General features: G+C 49.9%; 1 protein-coding gene across 3 annotated transcripts in view; it reads left to right on the top strand.

Moving 5' to 3' along the window:
• The first annotated feature begins 545 nt into the window (after nucleotides 1–545).
• The window catches only part of NCKIPSD (NCK interacting protein with SH3 domain), a 55,956-nt gene continuing 35,713 nt past the window's right edge, over nucleotides 546–20,788 (top strand). For 2 of the 3 annotated variants that reach the window (XM_050904788.1, XM_050904790.1), the window contains exon 1: nucleotides 546–716. In XM_050904788.1, the coding sequence (XP_050760745.1) occupies nucleotides 546–716 (171 nt within the window). Of the gene's footprint in view, nucleotides 717–2,073; nucleotides 2,116–20,788 lie in introns of those variants that run through there. The other variant, XM_050904791.1, reaches the window with a different exon arrangement.

The raw sequence follows: 20,788 nt of genomic DNA, 5'->3' as shown, positions 1-20,788 counted from the left end.
ACGGGCGGGAGGTGGGAGCAGTGACCAGGCTCTGGCCGAGCCCCCTGGGGCCGGCAGCGGCCCTGCGCCGTGATGGAGGAGGGACACGAGGACACGAACAGGCCGGCGCGGAGATTTCGGCCCAGAGCAGGCGAGGCGTCCCTTCCCGCTTAACGCTCCGGCCCCCGGGGCTCCGTCCCGGCGGTCTGGCCGCCTCCCGCCGCCGCTGCGGGCAGGGCCGGGGCGGGCCTGCGCAGGACTCCGCCGCGGCTGCCCCCGGCGGCGCTCCGCGAGCCGCTGGTGCCCCCTGCCGCGCGCCGCCCGCGCGCCCGGGCGGCGGCGGGGGGGGCGGAGCGCACCGGGCGGCGGGGCGGGGCCGCGCAGCCGGGACGGCCGGAGGCGGCGGGAGGGGCGCCGCCGCGCCGCCAGGGGGCGGTACGGTGCGGTGGTCTGCGGGGGCGCGGCGCGGCCGTGACGTCCTGGGGCGTGGCCCCGCCGGGGGCGTGGTGTGGCGTGCCGGGCCGAGCCGGGCCGCGGCGGTCGGAGGTGCCGGTGCCGCCGCCGCCATGTACCGGGCCCTGTACAGCTTCCGCTCGGCCGAGCCCAACTCGCTGCCCTTCGCCGCCGGCGAGACGTTCCTGCTGCTGGAGCGCAGCAACCAGCACTGGTGGCTGGTCACCCGCGCTGGCTCCGGCGAGACGGGCTACGCGCCGGCCTCCTACCTCCAGCGGCTGCAGGTGGGCCGGGCCGGGCCGGGCGGGCCGCGGGGCCTGGACCCGGCAGGGTGCGGGCTGGCGGCGGCTGTGCCGGCCGTCGCGTGCACCGCCGGGGGTTGGGGGTCCCGGGGCTGGGCAGCTCTCCCTTCCGCCCCCTCACAGGCAGGCAGCGGGGCTTTCCTGCTAAAGACCGGCCCCAGTCTGGGTTTGTGCTGGGGCGGCCGGTAGAGGAGCAGCTGGGTGGTCTGGAGCAACCCAGTGCACTGCCTTGGCTGCTCACGGACCCTTCTCTGGAGCTTCTGGGAGCCGCTGACCTTGGCTGGGAGGAGTGGGGTGTGTGGTTCTTTTGGATGTGGCTACCCACTGCAGTGGACTTCAGCACACAGGAACCTTTTGGGGTATCATGTTCCTGCCGGGGTTGAGAATCGGGAGTTTAAAGGGAGGCAGGAGATGTCTTCTGTGGGTGTCATGTTTGGAGATCATGGTCCAGGGAGTGCCAGCTCTGCAGGTCAGGGACAAAATGAAAGCTCAGCAGCTTCACCCGGAGGAGATGGGCTAGGTGAGGGTCCCCTGGGCGCTGACTCGCAGGTTAGGAGCTGAGGGGCTGAAGGGCTGGCTTCACTCCTGCAGAATTGGGAGAGGAAGACAGAAAAATGCCTAGATGATGCACTGGGGAGATGATGAGGGGGATCCTCCTCCTAGGAGTGTACATGATTACTAGATAACCCTGGAATCTCCCAACTAGCAGCCCCAGTTGGTGTAAGTAAGCAGCGCTTGTGCGGCCATCTCCATGCTAGCTGTTCAGCCATGGGGCTTTCCGTTTGCATGGCACCCTGGCACTGAGAGGGCAGCGAGGGGGTGATCGTCCTCCTTCCACCAACACACGATGACACCGATAGCAGACCTGTACCGTCCTGGCAGCCGGGAGAAGCCACAGCAGCTGCCTGGGCCTGTGATGACAGTAATTACAGCCATGTCGGTGATACTGGTAGTTACAGAAAGTCCAAGCGGGCTGCTGCAGCAGCCCTAAGTGGGGTCCGAGGAGGGAGGGCACCTCCGGCAGCTGCAGGTGTGAGCCCTGTGCCTGCGCGGGTGTCACAGGGAGGAAGTTGCTTACGGCTTGTACATTGCAGGAGTCTGTTTAGTGGAGGCTTCTGAGGGACAACATGGCTTCTGAAATTAAAAATAGGCCTTTCATATAAGGCTAATTCCTGGATTTTTTATATTTCTGGGCGTCAGGGTATAGCTGTGGGAACTGCATGCGGAGAACTCTTTGCATCAGTGAATGGGTAGCTGCATACAAATGCATGTGAATGGTATAAATGGGCCTTTTAATGTCTGGCTGAAAATGGTGACAAACCCCTTTATTTCAGTGTGCTGCTGACGCTCCTTCAGATGCCATTGAATTTCTGATTAGCCTGTAAGTAAGTGTGGGTGTGTGCTTTGCAGAACAGTTCAGTGAGACGAGCGTTACCTGGGGAGTGTGTATGTGTGTTAGGGCAATGCTGGGTCTCTCTGGTGGCTGCTTGGATCAGGAGCCGTCCTGCGTGTGAGGCTGGGGCTTGTCTGCAGCCTGGCAGAATGGCCTGACAGGAGGGGACATCTTGTGTATCAACGACCCCTTAAGCTGTTTACAGGAGCTATTTAGTTACAGAGCAAAGACCTTATTAAACTAGATTTTAAAACCCCACAGTGGAATTGTTCCAGGCTGCTGCTCATGAGTTTCCTCTCTGCAGTCCCCTGCTTCATTTGCTTGTGTGGCATGACGTCTTCTCGCTGCTGTGGAGCAGCCTTCCTGCATCTCCACTCCTCGCTCATACCAGTTCCAAAATCTTACAGGAAAAGGATTTCTTCGCCAACTTTACATTCATTTCTCAGGTTATATTTTGCTACAGCCTGAAGATAGCTTGCAGCCTGCCAGGCTGACTCCTGACAGTCCATTAGTAAGGCACCAATGTTTAAGCAGCATTGCTGGTGACTTTGAGCGCTCTCCTCTAGTTCAGATGTAACTTTCCCAAATGCCCTTAGACCTGGTAGCAGGAAACAGAAGAGCCTTTCCTGCATCCGCTCTTCTTTTTTGACCATTAAGTTTCCGGCACCAGAACTTGCCTGATGATGCATGAGGCAGCAGGATCTAATTTGCTGCTCTGCAGTTGCAGTAATGCTCTGTGTCCATGATTTTCTTTCTGCTGTTGCATCCTGCCAGCTCTGAAGAGCTGATCTGAAGTCAGAACCGCCTTTTATTCATGGGAGAAGGCATCTGCTTGCTGAAAGCTTGCTTGAGACTGTTTGCTGAATGTCCAGGATGAGAGTGCAAACAATTTGTCACCCACCCAGCTTTGATTTAATAAGGGCACTGAGACTAATTAGTGACAGTGATTTGGGAGGCAATTAATGCTGTCCTAGTCACAACAGAGGGAAAAACACAGCTAATGATTAGTGTTAGTGTGCTTAGCAGGGAGAGCGAGCGGCCAACAGGAGTCACCATTGTAAAAGTAAGCCTTCGGCTTTGTTAGCAGTGCAGTCAGGTTCCAGGTGAGCAATAGGTTGCACAACAGTCGCAGGCAACAGCAGCAAATCTCCCGGAAGCCCCTTGCAGCAGGCCGCTGAGAGGATGCTCACAGGAGAGGCTTGGGCTGCTGTTGCTGCTGCCATCCACTATTAGGAGCATTAGCTTTCTTCTGAGCTCCTCTCGATTTTCAGGTTTTTTTGCTCAGTTTTCATAGATACGGGAAATTCATTGGCTTCTCCAGAGGAAAAAATAATTCCCATTTGTTATTTAAAGCTTATTCTTGGCTGATGTCTTCTCGTTGCAAATGTGGCAGAATTTTGTACCTTGTGGTTCAGTGTTGCTATTAAAAGAGGGTTAGTTGTAGGGGGGGGAAAAAACCCAACAAACCCTTCTTAGAAACATATAATGCCTTTAAGAAACAAGTTAGGGCCAAGCCAGGGCACCAGAAGGTGCAGATGATGTGCAGTTCATTTGGGTCAATTAGAAATGCCCAACTTCAGCTGATACTGCTGCTGATTTTACTCTTCCGTAGTTCCCTTGTAGCTCCATTGTGGGTTATTAAGAGTCATTTCAAGTCAAGTGCCATTCTGGGGATAGATACTGAAGCCATCAAGCAGCAAGAGGGAAGGATCGGGCTGCGTGCTGCTGAACAGGGGCAGGTTGTGAACTGCAAGCAGAGCGAGCTGCTTGCCGAAATGCTGGCCTCGCATGCGGCTGAACCCTGGCTCTGCACGCCCACAGCGGAGATCTCGAGCAGCAACGCCGGCAGGCACGGCGGTAGTGAGCAAAGCTGTAATGAACTCGGGGGCTGACAGGTGCTGCTGCCGAGACGAGTGAAAATGTGTACCCAGCGCTGCGCCGACCGGTAACGGCACGTAGGATAATTGCCTCCAGCTATTGACGGAGCAAGAGACAAATGCTAATATCTAATGCCAGGCAAATACTGCTGCAGTGAAGCTGTCAGCATGAGTGCTGTGGCTTCTGATTGAATGGAAAGGTGCCCGTCGGTGTGAGGTTGGTCTTTTTTCTCCAGCTGTGTGCTGATGCTTAAGCAATGTATGAGTGGCAGAAAAATGTGGATGTTAAATTGGAGCTTAAGGTGTCCTCTGGAGTCAGACAGTCACTGCAGAAGGCAGGCCTTTCAAAGCTTTATATGGAGCAGTAAAAGGTTCAATTTAGAAAGCTTCCTTTGGAGCAGGATGTTCACTCGGTGTCAGGAAGGGACAAATGCCAAGTCTGGCAAATAATAAGCGTCCTTCCTTTGGGTGAAATAGCCTGTATGTTGCTATCATTATGAGGGGACATGTAATTTCGTAACAGGAGTCTGGAGTTACTCCAGGTTTGGCTGAAGGCTTCAGGCTGTACTACAGCAGCACAAGGAGTGCGAAGTGAGCTGCTCTCCTTGAGGATGCCAAACTACAGGTGACACTTGGCCTCTAGGAAGGCTTATTTGCTCTCCTCCCAGTGTGGCAGGGAGCAGGGCAGGGGCTGGTCCCAGTGGTCTGCTGCTGGCTGTGGGACCCATGTACAGGAGCAGCAGTCTGCTTCAGCTCTCGTCTTCACCAGGCACCATGACTGGTCTTGCCTCGTCTCTTGTCTCCGCTGATCCAGGCTGTATTCCCCATCAATGGACGTGTTAATATTACACACCAAGGAGGGAAATGGCAGCTGTAAAATGCTGTGTTGGTAAATGTCAGGGGTGCAAAAATAAGTGCTAAGTTTCCTTAGCACGTAAGGTTTCCTGAGCACCCCTGGTTTCCTAAACACCAGGGGGCTGTTTCCTGGTGAAGTGGAAATGGTTTAGCGTGCTGGCTGCTGCAAATCAGCTGTATTAAGCTGTTAGGAAATAGCTTTAAAATTACTATTAATAGCCTTTTCAAAATTACTTGAAATTTATTTGGAATAACTGAAAAATTGTTTGCAATGTGAGTTTAGATTCTCTGCTCAGCTGAGGCCTTCTCTGGTTGGTCACACTTTCATGTACCTCTGGAGGAGTGAGAAGGTGGCTGTCTGGGTGTGAAGGTGCATATGCTGACAGCCAAGAAGCTTTGGACCGTCTGGTGAGAAAATGGACCCAGCCAAGAGTATAACAAGCATTTTGAGGATGCCTTGGATAGCTATTTGCCGTATCTTTTTCTACAAGAATAAACAGGCATGTGATAAAAATAAGAGAGTGCTTTGTGCAGCCTAGCAACAACTTAAAATTCTGCAGCGTGAGCAAGTGCACAGCGGCAGAGTACAGGTAGTCCTGGCCAGGCAGGCGCAGGAATGGTGTTTCACCTCCCAAGCCGCAAAGAGAAGACAGGTTTCTGCGAAGGAGTGAATTTTGAGCTCTCTCTGCAGGAAACCCCTTCGTCCTGGTTTGTGTTGTAGCATTGACACGGGTTCAGGATTGGAGTGTGTTGTGCAGAGTGAGGTAGCATAGGAGCTGTCTTTCCTTGCAGATCGGGGCATGTCAGGGCTCAAAGCGTGGGTCTGACAGCTTGCAGCCGCTCCTCGAGCCTGATCCCGCATCCTATGCCCGGCCCTGCAGTCCAGCCTTCCCCTGTGCTGCCTCTGCTCTTGTCGGCCCCACTCTCAATTAATTCAGTTCACTGGCTTGCTGGAGAACTCTTTGTTTCTAATCTGGTTGCTTTTCTGCCAGGATAGCAAACGCATTGGTTCGGTGATGGAGCAGCACGTGCCGAGGCTGGTGCCAGTGTAGGACCACTGGGGAAGCAGTGAGCTGTGGTAGCTCAGGTACTGTCAAACCTTTCACGCTAGCGTGGAGACGATGATGGTTGTGGAGCACGGAGTTGGTTGTACGGTGTCAATCAAATGATCAGATGTTCTGATAGCAAATCCCCAGTTGCTGGAAACTGAGCTTTGACAATTGTGCTTTGCTGTTAGAGTTTCTCCCTCCATCTACATAAAATCCAACTTTAAACTCGGTGCTCCTGATGCCTGGCAGAGTTCCTCTCGTTGCTCCTGAACAGAAGGTGATGATCGTGCAGGCTGTTGTACAGAACGTCTCCTGCACTGGAGCCTGCATTGTTATTTGTCATCTGCTGCAGATTTGACGGAGCTTTCAATGGGCATGAGAGCTTAATCACAATACTTGCACAGATCCTGAATAAGCACTTAGGCTAAAAATAAAGTTTTATTTTGGAGAATAAGCAGCTGGTAGCGCTTTGCAGCTGAGGCTGCATTTCTTGACACATGCAAGAAACTGGAAGAATGAAGCATTTTTCTCTGGGCTGTCACAATAACAGAGATACTATCATATCAGAGCTGCTAATGCTTTGAGATGAAGTTTTATTCTTGAGACTAAATTACACAGTCAGGGGAATTATAACCATTTCTAATTACTGTAGCTAAAGACTTGAAATTTTAGCCAGAAGTTCTGCAGTCTTTCATAGTTCAGAATGATTAAAGTAGGAATACGCTAATGATCTTTAGCCTCTATTTTTGCTTGGCTGTGAAGACATGTTCTTCTCGCTTTTACTCTGATTAAAAATAATTAGGCTTTTTGATACCAGATAAAATTTGCCTTTGTGACCTGGACGCCCATATATGAGCAATACTGGCAGTCTGGGCTTATCGCTCCTGCAGCTGTGTAATGGCTGAGCATGGGTGGAGAGGCACTGGTGGATGCATGGGTGGTCCTGGTGGGTTTGCTTTGGGCTGGAAACGTTAAGCCTGTTTCAGGGTTGAACAACATGAAGGCTGTCTGGGTCAGAAGTGAGCAAGCAGTAGAGAGATGTCTGAGAGCCCACATCTGCTCTTGAGCAATGTGGCTGTGGCTCTGTTCGCCTTGGAGGAAGGGCAAGGCGAGGGGGCAGACTGGAAAGAAGAAATGTGCCATTTTCTTCTAGGCCTTTGGAGAGGCACTTGCCCAGAGCTGATAGACACAGTCTGGTTTCCAGCTTCCCTGCAGGGCTGCAGTGTCTGCCAGGTCATTTGCACCCCTGCTTTCTGGTGCTGGTCTTGCTGTGAGCATTTCACTGTGTTGCACAAGTGATCACCTGCTGTTATCTTGCAATTTTACGGATAAAATTTGTGATTTTTTGGGCTGCCTGCTGTATGGTTTTTGAATGCTTTTCATCAGGAGAAGATGGCTAGACTTTCTTCCCTGGTTTACATCTGGAAGATGATCAACTTCTCGTTGCAAAGGGAAGAACTGCTAGTTTTGAACTAGGAGCATCTGTTCAAAATAGCTGGCAAGGTGCTGATGCTGGAGGACAGCAAACGCAGACACCCTTCCTCTTGCCCCATTTGCAGGAAAAAGTCCTTAGTAATGGCTGAATTGTGTATATTTATTGAACAGGGTGCTTCTGTGCTTAACATACGGGAATCTGGATTCTGTTCAAATCTGCCACCAGCTCACTATGGGACTCTGTGCAAGTGGCTTTCTTTGCCAGACCTTGCTCCCCTGCCCGTAAGTGAGAATACGGGCAAGAGGCCACACAGGAGGGTTGTGGCTCAGCTGAATCTCTCATTAATGTTGAAATTTAGTTGATGCAAACTTAAGCTGATCAACACTGTTGTCAGCCCATGGGAAAGTAAGTTGTTGATGACTGCCCAGCAGCGTAGGTATGCCTCTCTAAAATAACAGTGCTAACATCAAGTCAGGGTGGTGGATGTGCTATCCAACAGGTCTGCTGAAAGGTGTCCCACCTTCAGCCATCACTGTCATCTGATGCTTCAGAAGATCAGTCTTATGCTGTCCTCGCCTTGAGCAGGAAACCAACAGCTCAGCCTCGGTTGCTCTTTCTGAGCCAAAGGGGATTGGCAGATGTCTTTGAGCACGAAGTTTGAACGTCTCTGGGCTTGCCGAGCAGCACCTGCTCTGTGCTTATGTTTGTGCGCCTCTTCTCATGATCCCACTCTTGTGTTTCCTTCCAGGATTTCCAGCATCCCATCAGGTGAAGTCTTAGTAGGAAAAAGCAGAGGAGAGATTTGTATTGAAACCAGAAAGTTCATGGAAATTGATTTTTTGTGATTGTTGCCCTGTGTGAAGTACAGAGGGAGCAAGACACTGAAGAGCAGGGAGGAATTGTTGTTGCTTGTCCTTGGAGAAAAATGCACTGGTGTTAGTGATGGTGGGAAAACAACGTGAAGAGTCCTCCTCCTTGCAAGAGAAGAGTAATCTCTGTGCTCGGAGCAGCCTGTACACTAGGAAAGGCTTTGACAAAAGCAGACTATATCATGGTCACTGGCTGACCTAAGAAGATCCCTTGCAAGGTCTGGTGTATATTAATGCCTGTGGAGAAGGTCAAATCCCATGGTGTAAAATGGGTATTTACATCTGTCAGTGGCTGAAACATGGAAAACAGCTGAACCTGTCTGAGGTCGCTGTTAGGAGAGCTCTGGTTCTGGAACAGAAGCAGCCTCCTCTTTTTCTTCCCTTACTTGTATAGCTCAGATGTGCATAAAAACAAACAGAATTTTTAAGAGCATCCCAGCTTCACTCCCTCATGAAGGATTTAAACTTTGTCATTCCCAGCCAGGATTATGTATTCAGCATACGAGCTGTCAGTCTGGGCACTGGAAAAGGATAAATGCCAGAAGGGGTTTATAAGGAGGGAAGTACAAGCAGCCCTAGCATGCAACTATAGCATTAGATAGCCTGCAAGAAAATAAGACTTCACAGATGCTGATGTCCTACATGGCCAATGCTATAACCAAAATTTTACAAGCCACAAGTTCTAATAGAGCTCTGTGTGCAGATATTTTTAAATTAAAATGCATGTGCATTGCATTTCTTCCAGAGAGAAAACCTTAAATTGAGGCTTTCTTCTTGGCCATGGTAGTAACAGTTGGCTCAATTTATTTCACTGAAGAGGTGCATTTGTATGTGGACTTGCAAGGACCGTGAGTGCTGGAAGCGTTTTCTGTTGGACTGGGAGATGAGCCCCAGTTCACAGGCTCTTGCAGACCTGCCCCGATTTTTCACATCTGATCTCTTTCTAATGGCGTGCTGCCTGGTGCCTTGCCGAGGAGGATGGGGCAGGGCTGCCTGTGCCGCTTGCTCTCTGCACTGGACAGTGTTCGGTGATGAGTACACGTGGTGGAGGCTGCTGCAGTGCCACTGGGGAGAGATGCCGGTCCAGCTGGGCTGGTGATACGCTGCCGCTCAGGCTTGCTGTTGCTGCCTTTGCTCAGGCTGTGCACGCAGACTGCTGTGCTAACGGGTGCTAACTTCTGACGGGGAAGGAAGTCACATTTCCAGGGCTGGCCTGTTGAGTGGAGATGACAAAGCTGTGTCACAAGGCCCAGGAGAAATAATTGAGCTCGATGCTGGGGCTGCTCCCAAGTGCTCCTGCTAATGGGCTGCAAGAAGCAGTTTGGTCCCTGCACTGCGGCAGAGAGAAATGGATGCCGGCACCATTGGAGGACCCCAGTTCATGCTTTTTCTGTGAGTTGGCATCTGCAGCTGCAAAATGCTTGTTGTATTTAGAGGAAAATTTCTCATTTGAAATGACAGTCTTTTTAGGTCCACTGGAAATTCTTTCTGTGGACCCTGACCGCCCTCATTGCCTCTGGTCTTGAGTTGCAGCAGGAATTGTGGTGGGTCCAGGTCCTGCTTCTGGAGGAGCATCACTTTGCTTCCCCAGCCAGTGGCTCATAAATAAAGTTTTGACCTTTACAGGAGGGACTTGTCAAGCCTAATTTGTCTTGATTTTTATCACATGGCAAAACCTTTGATTTAAAAAAAAGGGTTTTGAAGCTTGTCATGTGAGAAGTGGAACAGAGGACACAATTCATGACTGCATCTGTTTCTCTCTGCTCCCCTTCACCCTCCATCACTTTCTTACCATGGGGATGTTGAGCACTATTCTGGGCAAAGCTCCGTCGATGCTAACAGAGAACCAGAGTTGTCCCAAAGACAAGACCCACCACCTTGCAGCAGGAGAGGAGGGTTAGCTTCATTTCAGCTCTTCTGTGTTCATGCCCTGCCATGTGGAGCTCACTTGGCAGAGCTGTTTGCTTCCTTTGCGAGGGAACAAAGCACTAATACTTGTCCCCTTTTAGCATAAGGCTTAAGCAAGAAGGGGAAGTAAAATTTTGGCAGTGTGGGCTTTTTAGAATGAGGTGGTAAGTTCATGGGTTTGTTTTTCCTGGTTATTTGTTTGCCTGCTGAAGTTGTTAAGAAGAAGTTGTCACTCCCTTCCTCCTTGGAAGCTGCTTACTTCTTGATTACGGAGTTGTGAAGCCCGTGTCCTTCCTCCTGTCTGTCTGGTACAGCTAAAGGGGCAGTGTCACCCAGCTGCAAGCATAGTGAGCTCATTCCTCCAACTCAGACTGTCTTTCATGCTAGCGAGATGTGCTTTTGGATAGGTGTCTATCTTCGCTGTTATGCCGATGGGGTCCCATCTACACTGCTTCATCCCTCTCCTGCTCGGGCTGGGGTGGTGTGCATGAAAGCAGTCTGCGAGATGTTGATTTTTGTGCCTGTGATCTGGAAATGCCACCATAGGCTGATATTTTAGTTTGTTCAGCTGCTCAAGAGGTTTAATTTAAAAAAAAAAAAAAAATCAAGCTGTCGCACTAAGCACACTAGATAATTCCAGACTGTGGGTCGTTTCTTGCTAAATCACTGGTTCCAAGTTCAGATTAGATCTCTTCTAAGTAATAGCTATTAATTATTTCTTGGTTTTTTTTCTAGTACAAGTGGGGACAGTGCCTTGTAGTATGGAAACCTGAGGGCAGGCCCCAGCTCCAAACCTTCTGTTATATTGAATAAAAACAAAGGGATGAGGGAGAAGATGAGGCAAGAGCTGCAAAAATAGACACTCTCCCACGAGGAGGAGGGAATCACCTGGAAGCTGGGATGACATCTTGATGAAAAGGTCTTGAATGCCTGTCCATGGGCTTTGTGCCTGGGGCGACACCTCCACAGCTGCTAATGTGGCTGGGGTGTTATCTCCCGCTGCTGCTGCTGCCTGCTCCAGCTCCACTGCCCTCGAGCTCGCTGGCTGGGAGGCTGAGCTCAGCCTCTGAGTTGCATCCTCCTTCTCTGGAGGTGGGAAGAAAACCTTGATGGACCACGCAGGCGACTTTCACCTGCTTATACGTGGAAGATGGAAATGGTGGAGGGCTCTCCATCAGTCGAGTTCAGTGCGGTGTCTGTGTGCTGGGATGGTTGTACAGAGAACGGTGGCAGCTCCTGTAAAAACCAGATGGCTACCTACAGAGATCAAGTTGAAGCTCCCCACTGAGCAGACAAATGCAAACCTCTGTGGCCTCTCAGTCTGATATGGTAACAATTCCTTTTTGGGTAAACTTGGTGAATTCTGTGGTTTTCCACGCTGCTTGAAGATACCCTTTTTCCCTCTCCTCCCGAGGAAAAGATGTGTGTTTGCAGGGGGATGGAGGGGGCACCATGGTTTGAACATCGAGTGTGCTATGCCCAGGTCATAAATCGCACATGCCAGAAGGCAGGTCCGTGGTCCCTTTCCCTCCATGCCTGGGCTTGGCTGTCCCTGAGGAATATTTGGGGAGAAGCTCAAGTATCAGGGAAGCTCATGTTTTTCAGCGTGTAAAAAGAACAATTGCGTGAAAATCCAGTACCTCAAGTAAGAATGATGATCATAAAAATTCATTACCTACTTAATGCAGATGCTTAGGGATTTCACTGAGCCTGGCCAAATCAAAGTGTTTGTAGCTGAAGACCTTCTCCATTTGACATCAAAAAACCAATGTCCCTTAAATGCTGGGTTCTAAGTAATGAAGTTTTTGTCTGCCCCAGAATCACCTTTATTGACTTAAACTGAAAAATGCATCCTCTTTAATTTGTTTTTTGAATTGATTTAATGTGTCTGTCTTCCATTAGCTTGATGACAAGAGATAGCAGCAGCGTTGAAATAATTGTGCAGTTATTATCAAGGGGCCTGTACAGTATAATTCTTTACATCAGAGATGGAAAGAAACCCTTCCAGCATCCAGTTTTGGGAAGCATCATGTTGTCTGTGGTCTCGGGCTCCTTTAGAAGCATTGCCCAGTGGTATAGGCTGGCATCTGAGACTTTAACATGCATGAACACATGTGAACTGGCTGTATTCTTGAGCTGTCACTCAGCAGCTTAAGATCTCAAAATGATATCAAGCTCTGGTCACTTTAAAAGCTTTTAAACACTATTAATATACTATTAATGGCTGAGCAGAAAAGTTCTGCCAACAAAACCACTGTTGGCAATGTTTGGTCTCGTATGATTCTTCAGATGTGGAGGATGACACAAACCTCTCATAGCTGGGCTGTGGGGAGTCATGAGCAGCGAAGAGTGATCAGTCTCGACCTGGAGGAGTTTAGAGGGGGGGGGAAAACAAGGTGGGGGGAAAGATACAGCATGCACATGGGTTGTGCAAACCACACAGCTTGAGAGTTACTGTAGCCCCTTGCTGTCAGGCAGCTTGCACCACCTTCTCTGCCTCATGGTGGCTTTGTGCACCAGAGGGGTCCTGCTCCAGACCTCCTCCATGGAGGGGCCACCAGCTGGGTTGGGTGGAGGTGAGCTGAGTCCTGGCTGTCACCTTTCCTGCGGGATTTGTCCCACTGGAGTTGGGCTGGGAAGATTTCCTGAAATACAGCAATTCGCTGTCGCTGATGCCGCTGAGCGAGGTGGATGCTGACAGGGGTGAATGTGGCATGTGAAGAGGTGGATGCAAGAAATCGATACTGTAATAAGGCATGTGAGCTGGGTGAAAGTTTTGCATAGGAGAAGTGAACATTCCAGCAAATGCAGGTTGTTTTGTTCACTGTCTTGGGAAGTGAGGAAAACAGGATTATGGCTGTTCTGCTGTCGGTAGCATGATGTCCTAAGAGACATTCCCCTCCTGTTCTCACTTCTTCGTGTTTTCTGGGGAGCCTGTGCCACTCTAAGCTGCAAAAGGAGATGGGATTATAACTTGCAGCTAGAGCAGTAGGCTATTTTTTCCCTGCAGATAGTGTGGGACAGTAATGAATTGCTTTTCTTCTGTGACTCACCTCTTACTTCCTTATAGGTGAAATGTCAGCACATCCAGTTGAACCCTTTAATCTTTTTTTAAGGTAAAAAAGCCCACTAAACAAACCCCAGAATTTGTTCTTGCACTGAATCTGGAGATAACAGCAAGTTAGCCTCATTCCTCTGATAAACACAGCTAAACTTGCAATTCTCAAGGTATTTTTGTAGGTCAATGGAAACTGTCAGTCTGTCTAAGTTTTGCAGCACAGAAAAATCATGTGCTGTCCACTCCCACTGTCTGCCAGTCAAAAAGCAACTTGGGAGGCTGCAGGGTCTTTAGTTCACAATTTTATGGGTTTTTTGGGGGCTTGTGCTCTGTCTTTATGATCATGCACGTAACAGTTGTAGTTGTAAGACACTGCTGTAGATCTCAGTGGTATCTTTGTTTATTTTGGGGCATGAGTTAGCATCAGCTTTATCATTGTCCCAATAAAGCTCGACTGCGTTCACTCCCTGGATTTGGTGAGTGTCTGGGTGCTGACTGCTTCGGCAGAAACATCTGCTTTACCGGGAATAAATGTGCTTGCGGGAGCAGCTCTCAGCTAACAAGCACGTTGGCATACTCGGGTATTTTGTCTATGGCCAATTAGCATGATCAACCTCTTCACAGCACAGCCTGCGTGGAGTATTTCAACCCTTCTGATACCCCCTCCCTTGCTGCCCTGCATCTGCACCCTCAACAGCCAAAAATTAGCTGGCAAAAAAAAAAAGCCAGCCAAAAGCATGAATAGCATCCCCTGTTTGATAGTGCTACTCTGAACGTGTTGAAATATAGAGCTACCAAAATCCATGGTAGGGGAGTGAGGGAGATGCCTGTTTTCTTTTAGAAGGAAGTGTTCCTTCTTGCCTTAGCTTTACGATGGCCCACCTGAAAGCAAATGAGCATTTGAGGGTTATCTTTTACTGGGAGCCCGGCTGTCATACTCCTTTTTTAAATCCCTTAATGAGTATTTTGTACCCAGGTTAAAGTCATCAAGGCTGCTGGCAGCCAGAGGGAGGCTGCTGGGACTGGACATACCATTCTACTTGGGTGGAAGACTTGTTTGGGATTCCCATGTTGGGAAGTACCTGCCCAGCACAGGGGAGCTGTGTTTCCTCCACACCGGTGGGAGCTGGTCTGTACAGCCTGAAAATGTTGGGGAGGAGGTGGTTGGGTGTCCTGGGGTTTGCTAGTACTGATATTTCAACATACCTGTGCCTGTGACCCAGGGGGGCTGTGGACAGAAGAGAAATTGCTGGTGAGATCCGTATTATGGGAACATTATATAGAAATGAGGGTTTTTTTGGGCGCCTACTCTGGAGAAACTTTAAGTGTGCTTGCTCTCTTGGGTCCCTGGCCTGAAACACCATTAGCGGGAGAAGTCCTCAAGGATCTTGGTCTGCCTGATGTGCTTGGGAGTTGTGTGAAGGGATGAAGGTAAAAGGACTGTTTGTAAGTGATCCCTCCACCTTGGAATGAGCTTTGCTCCATGGAAATGTGGAGCTGCTCTCTTTGAGCAGAGGGACAGCATAAACCCAGCCTTTCTGGCTGCTGTTACTCTACAGTTGCTTGGAGCAATTCTTCTGGTAACAAATACTCGGGTTTTTCCATATGGTGGTTTGGGGGTCATTTTCTTTCAGAGTGGGTCACAGATATGACCGGATCACATCACTGTCACAAGCTGTGTTTCGGGTAGGATGCACAAGTAACTTGAAGAGAAATGCTCATTACAGAGGGAAGCACTGGGTTTTCTGTATGAGTTAATGTGGTTTCTGATCCTGCCCTGCTGGCTTTCTTTTTATTTTGGGGTGTGCAGTGGGAGCTGCATCCCGTCATGGCAGAAGAGGCAGTGTTTACTCTGCATGGAGAGTCCAGGACACAGGAAAATTATTTTCTAGCCAGACTGTTAACTGATCCTGCAGCAAGCAAGCTGCCTTTGATCCTTCCAACTGGAATAATCTTTGTTTGGGGAGAACTTTCCAAGGCCTCTCTCAAGTTTGCTCATGGTAATGCAAGGCAGGTTTTCATCTTCGCAGTGACAGCTTTGCAGGAAGCAGCACCGGCTGTGCCAGGCCTGGCAGCTCTGATCCCGGTGCTGCTAAAAAGATCCTGGGGATTTGTGTCTGGTTTACAATTTCATGCAATTTACATCTGTCCAGGAATAAAACTAGCTGATGGCTTTCCTGTGTTTGCCCCGTGAGCATGGAAGCTCTTTTCCCTCATCAGTGGCTTTAATAAGTACATACGGCTGTTCATACAGCAAATACCAGAAAGCTGCACTCGCTCTCTGTGTGGCAGACTCAAATTGTTCGTGTCCAAGCCCACAGATTCTGCGCTCCCTCAGATGGTGACCTGTCCACACTCCTTGCCCCTTCTCCTTCATGCCTGGCCAGTGTTCCTGGGTTGTATGCCTGTGCCCGCTGCCAGGTCTAGTTTTCCACGTTCACTGGGGCTGAGACGGCAGGTCGATTTTCTTTTCCAGTCTCCCCTTTCCTGTTAAGTCAATAAGAGACGCTTTACAATTTGTCTATTGTTTTGGGTTTGGGCAACATGGTAATTATGCCCAAAGAGCATCATACCTGCAGTTTGCCGCCTCCTGTCCCTTGCCAGAAGGTTGGTCACAGGAGAGGGAGGATTTTGGAACAAAAGCTGATAAATCATAAATTCACTTGCAAGATGAATCACAAGTTATTACCTCTTTCTCAAACATGTAACTGCACGCTGTTAAATCAGTGCCAGTCTGTGGCACGCAGGAGGAAAGTCCCTTTCGGTTAATGCGTACATATGTGCTCTTCTCTTGCATCTGTTTTTGCGCATCAGTTGAATTGCCAACTTGCAATTTTTCCTGCTTGACCCCTGGAGACTTTACTTATTCCATCCTCGCGTGCTGGAAATGCACTCCAGGGTGGAGGTGAATGGGAAGGGAGAAAGTTCTCTTGAACGTGGCAGAAATTTGAATTTCTTGGTCCTGCCTCTCATATGACTGTCACCTTTCCAGCATTTTGCTACAATCTCTGCTAGGGAAGTAGATTTTGGGGGAAAACTGAACCTTCCTCCTTGAATGCCAGAAGAGGAGCCAGAACTTGCACGGTTTCCCAGGCTTGTTTCTTCCTCTGGGCTCTGTCCTTGCCCCTTGTCCTGACAATGCTTGGCAAACCTGATTAACTGCAAAGAGTGTTTCTGCAGCTGGGTCTTCAGCCCACATACATGTTTTTGCCAATTCAATCAAAACAAAGATGGGCTGAGACTAGCACCTTGTAGTCTGCCCCGTACTCTGGGAAGTTAGAAATTAGTTGCATTTTTGATCATACTTAATATAGGGGCTTTCTTATGCACCTGTGCTAACTGCATGCAAGTGATCTAGGAACTGTACTGAATCTCAGTGAGCAAAGGGCATCTGTAGCGATTTTTTGGGCTACCAGACTGAAGACTGTGCGAAGACTGGCACGACCCCTTCTGTTTGTTTGGGGTTTTTTTGCAACTTTTAATGCTAATGTGTCAAAAGTCCTAGAATAACTGCTAGCACTTCACTGCAGTGTCTTTCCTTCCACCTTGATATGTCCTGGTTCATAATCCTGAGCTTTCATCGAAGTGGAGGCTATATGCAGTTTTCTTTTTCAGTGTAGATGGTAGCTCTAATATATATGTGTGTGTGTATAATTTATATATACATATATGTAAGTAGAAACATAAGTTTCCCCTGCATAGATGCAGTGTTGATCATGTCTGATATTGACTTGGCTTGACCATTGTGTGCCAAAAGGATGCTAAACAGATAATCCTAAAGAGAGGGGCAGCTCTGTTGTCTGGCAGCTGTTCACCTGGGACAGGCTGAGCCAGAGAAGTCCCCTGAAGCACTGAGAGCAGTAAGAATTAAGGCAGCAGAGAACAGCAAGATATGTAAGTATGTGTTGACTGCTTTATTTTAAAAACTTCTGTCTCTGCTTTTATCCTCTTAGAGTGTTTTGGCTTAAGAGACATGTTCTGGTTACTGGAGGGCGCAGAATTACGAGGTGAAAGAATTGGTGGCCGATTCTGATCATCACGGCCAGTAAACAGGGTCTGAGCGTGGCTGGAGAGACCAAGGATGAAGCATTTCCACCTTGGGAAGTACAAGTGTGCAGTGGTGGGTTGCATGCGTTTTGTTGTTCCTTAGCGTGTCTCTGCCCCCTTCTCTCTGACTCTGAAGCTGCCTGCTCCTGGGAGAGAAATCAGTTGAAGTTTGGTTGCTGTGCATCCCTCTGCTGCCTTCAGGGTTTTGTTTATTCCAAATGCCACTTGTGCCTGTACTGTCCCTAGTCAGTATATCTCCTTTGCCAGGAACTCTGGCATTTGCTTTAGCAGGATTTGCACAACTTAAGCCCTTTCCCCGGCTATCCTTTCTCTTCATTTCTCATTTGTGCAGGCTGTCCGCTCGAGCGGCTGCTGTCAGCATGCAGTGGAAAAACACTGATCTGTTAGAAACCCACTATAGCATATCAGCAGGAATTCCAGATCTGTTTCTGGGCTGCCTCTTTGTCAGAAGAGCTCAGCCATGCCTTTGTTCGCTCACTAGCAAGTCAGAGATGCTGCAGGTTTGTTTGGAGCTTTTCTCATCTTACTAGCTCAGTAACCAGGACAGTTGGCCATTGTTTCACTTGCGTTTTTGTCACGCATTTTTAAGTGCCGCAAGGCACAATATCTTCATGCTGACAAGAATAAGTTAATGCATTTCTCTTAGCCAACAGCCTGGGGACTAAAAATTTCTGATTTGGGCTGCAAAAAGGGGAAGAGAAAGGAGCTGAATTTCCCACAGCGATGCAAAAACCAAAACTCAGCCCATTTGTTTGAGCTGTGTGGTTCAGAAGGGGGAACTCGTATCTGGTACGTCACTCTGCCACGGACAAAGGCTAGTTGATTTTTGTAAATTGCTGCTGCGATCATTTAAATCTGGAAAGAATACAGTGTGCAGACAGTCTGGCGGTGACTGGGGACGAATGGCATGTGACCTAAGAGGTGGCGTTCGTCTCCGATTTGAGTAACAAAGAACCAGCCTGTGCCTGTGTACGCCAGTGGGATAAATATCCTAATTTCAGCAGTGGTCCGTGTCAATGCAGCTGCGTAAAAACTGAGCTGTCACGGGAGACAAAACTTTGTCTGTCTTTTGTTGTCATGTTGTGAGAGCCAGAGCAGTGACATGAGGGTGAAAATCAGCAGCCCTGCCTGGGCACCCCTATGGCTGCAAAAGCAGCCGCAGGAATGAGGGCACTGATTCCTGCACATGCAGAAGAGCAAATGCCTTTGATCACTAAAAACTGGGGAGGCAGGAGGAAAAAAATGCTATGTTTTCTTGGATCAGCCCCCTGCGGAGGCAAAGAAAAGCCTGCCATACGTTAATGGGCCACTTTCATAAATGTGGGAGTGTTGCGCACACAGGGTGGCTCAGCCTGTCTGTGCTGATGCAGCTGTCAGCCTGTTTGTCTAGTAAATGTTTTTCTGAAAGGTATGATTATTCTAGACTGTTGAGCAAGTTCTTCTGTGTGAGTGCATTTAAACAACGCTGGCGGTATGTGTGGAAGCACTCAAAACGAAGAGGGAGTGGGGCGACATTTTCGATAGCCTCGGGAGAGCAGGAGAGGAGGTCGTGCTGCCTGCGCAGCAAGGACACCAGTAGTGTTTTCTGAAACGCTCGGGTCTCTCATCAGCCAGTACGTGGGGAAGCAGAGGCATGCAACACGTCCTGTGCACATGTGCTCTCTTTGGGGAGACTGCTCTTGGGGCAGTGAAGATGAGAGCAATGTGAGCCGCGGGGGTGAATGCATTCCTGCCTGTGCATGGCCGTGCGCTGTGTTGGCTGCGCTTAGGTACCCACGAGACATCCTGGAAGGATGCTTCTTAAAAGTCTGGCTTTGGCCCTGGGAAAGGCATCCTTCCCTGCCTGCCTTCGGAGAGGGGGGCATGCAGAGCACCCCAGGGCAGCACTGAGGTCTGGCTCTGTCCCTCGTCAGGTGGGGAGCCCCCTCCCACAGACCGGGGCAGGAGGAAATTGGCAGCGGGCTCTGGGGAAACCCTTTGTTTGCTCGTGTTATTAGCAAGGAGGGAGGAAGTAATGATTTATTGATGCTTCTGTGATTCTCCTGCACTGGGCTATGAAGGAAGAAATTCTGTTTCCTCGCTGATACTCGTGGCTTTAATTGAGTTGTAACTTGTTCCTGCAGGGCAGCTCGCCTGCAGGGTGCCGACGGTGCCCCCAGTTCTCTGATGCCACGTCCCATCAGCCAGTCTAGCCCATGATCGTCAAGGGTCGCTGCTCTGCTCTTCCCCTGCCTCTTGGTGTAGCCACGCTGGTCGTGACAGTCTGCTTATAGAGCCCAGCGTTTCTCTGCTGCAGCATTTTATTTGATTAAACCAGAAATATCTGATAGAGGAGGTGGCGGCCACTGCTTTCTGGGATGAGATGCCGTGTGAATGTGGATCAATACCTAACCAAAATACCCCTCTATTTTCATGGTACGTTGGGCAGAAGATGGTGTCCTACTGATGCCTCTTGGCTGCAGCCTGGTAGCTGTGCCACCCCATGCCGACCAAGGAGACCCCTGCGCTCACCCTGTAAGGGCAGGCACACACGGCCGGCACCTTCCACCACCGTCGTTGCCCTATCCCTCCCGCCTTTTCCGCCTTTCGGGAGACGCTGGCGTGGCTGTGCCACTGGTGAGCTGGTAACTGGTGAAGGAAATAGTTAACAGCTAGCATGCTGCAGTGGTTGCTTGGGGCTCTGCCAGCCCCCACCCGTTGGGTTACCAGCACAGCTTCAGTAAATCCAGCTGAATTCCTGGGCTTTACTTGGTACGTCTCCTCTGACAGCGCGCTGTACAGCGATGCCCTTTTCATGTGCTCCCCTGCTTCCGTGTGAGCCTTAGCTTAGCCCGCGATGAGCAGGGTTTCATCTCTGTATCCTGGAGCGTGGGAGGGGGCAGGGGCCGGATTGTAGCGCAGGGCCCTGCGGGGGCGAGAGCAGGCTTCTGAGCACCAATCTCTCCTGCCTGAGCTCAAAGGCTCTGCTCCGTTACCTTGGTGCCGGTTTGTGACCTCTCTCTTTTGCAGGCCGTAGAGCTGTGCGTGGCCAGGATTGCCTGCGAGTGTGTGAGAAGGTGTGGGTGTGCGCTGCCTGGCCGTACTGCTCAGGGCCTCTGCCTGCCTGTGTGCCAGCTGCGAGCATCCTTGGAGTGGGTGCTGGATGCAGGCGGGAATCCCCTGCCAGTGCTGCAGAGTGACTGGTCTCCCTAAACTGCATGGGGAGAACGGCAAGGCACGTGCATTATTCTGAACTGCTGTGAGCAGGTAATCCCTTGAGTCCTAGGGAGAAGGAGATTGTGGGTGAGACATTAGCAAACCTGACTTTTGCCCCTGCACAACCCATGCTCCTTTTAACTGCAATGTGCTTTTTTGTCCATCCTCTTCAAACAAAGCAATGCCATTTTGGTTAACCCGAGGAGCGTGCGGATTCCTTCTAATCTCATGATTTATCCAGGATACTGATTTCTATTTTTTAAGTTTATGACTGTAGTACAGGGGATCCCCAATGCTGGGTGTCCTACAAACCCTGAATGTGAGGCAGCCCCTGTGCTGAAGACCCT

Source organism: Gymnogyps californianus, chromosome 13 (assembly GCF_018139145.2).
Source record: "Gymnogyps californianus isolate 813 chromosome 13, ASM1813914v2, whole genome shotgun sequence".
NCBI classification, from domain to species: Eukaryota; Metazoa; Chordata; class Aves; order Accipitriformes; family Cathartidae; genus Gymnogyps; species Gymnogyps californianus.
Note: the sequence above shows the minus strand (reverse complement) of the source record. Positions and strands in the feature narration are given on the sequence as shown.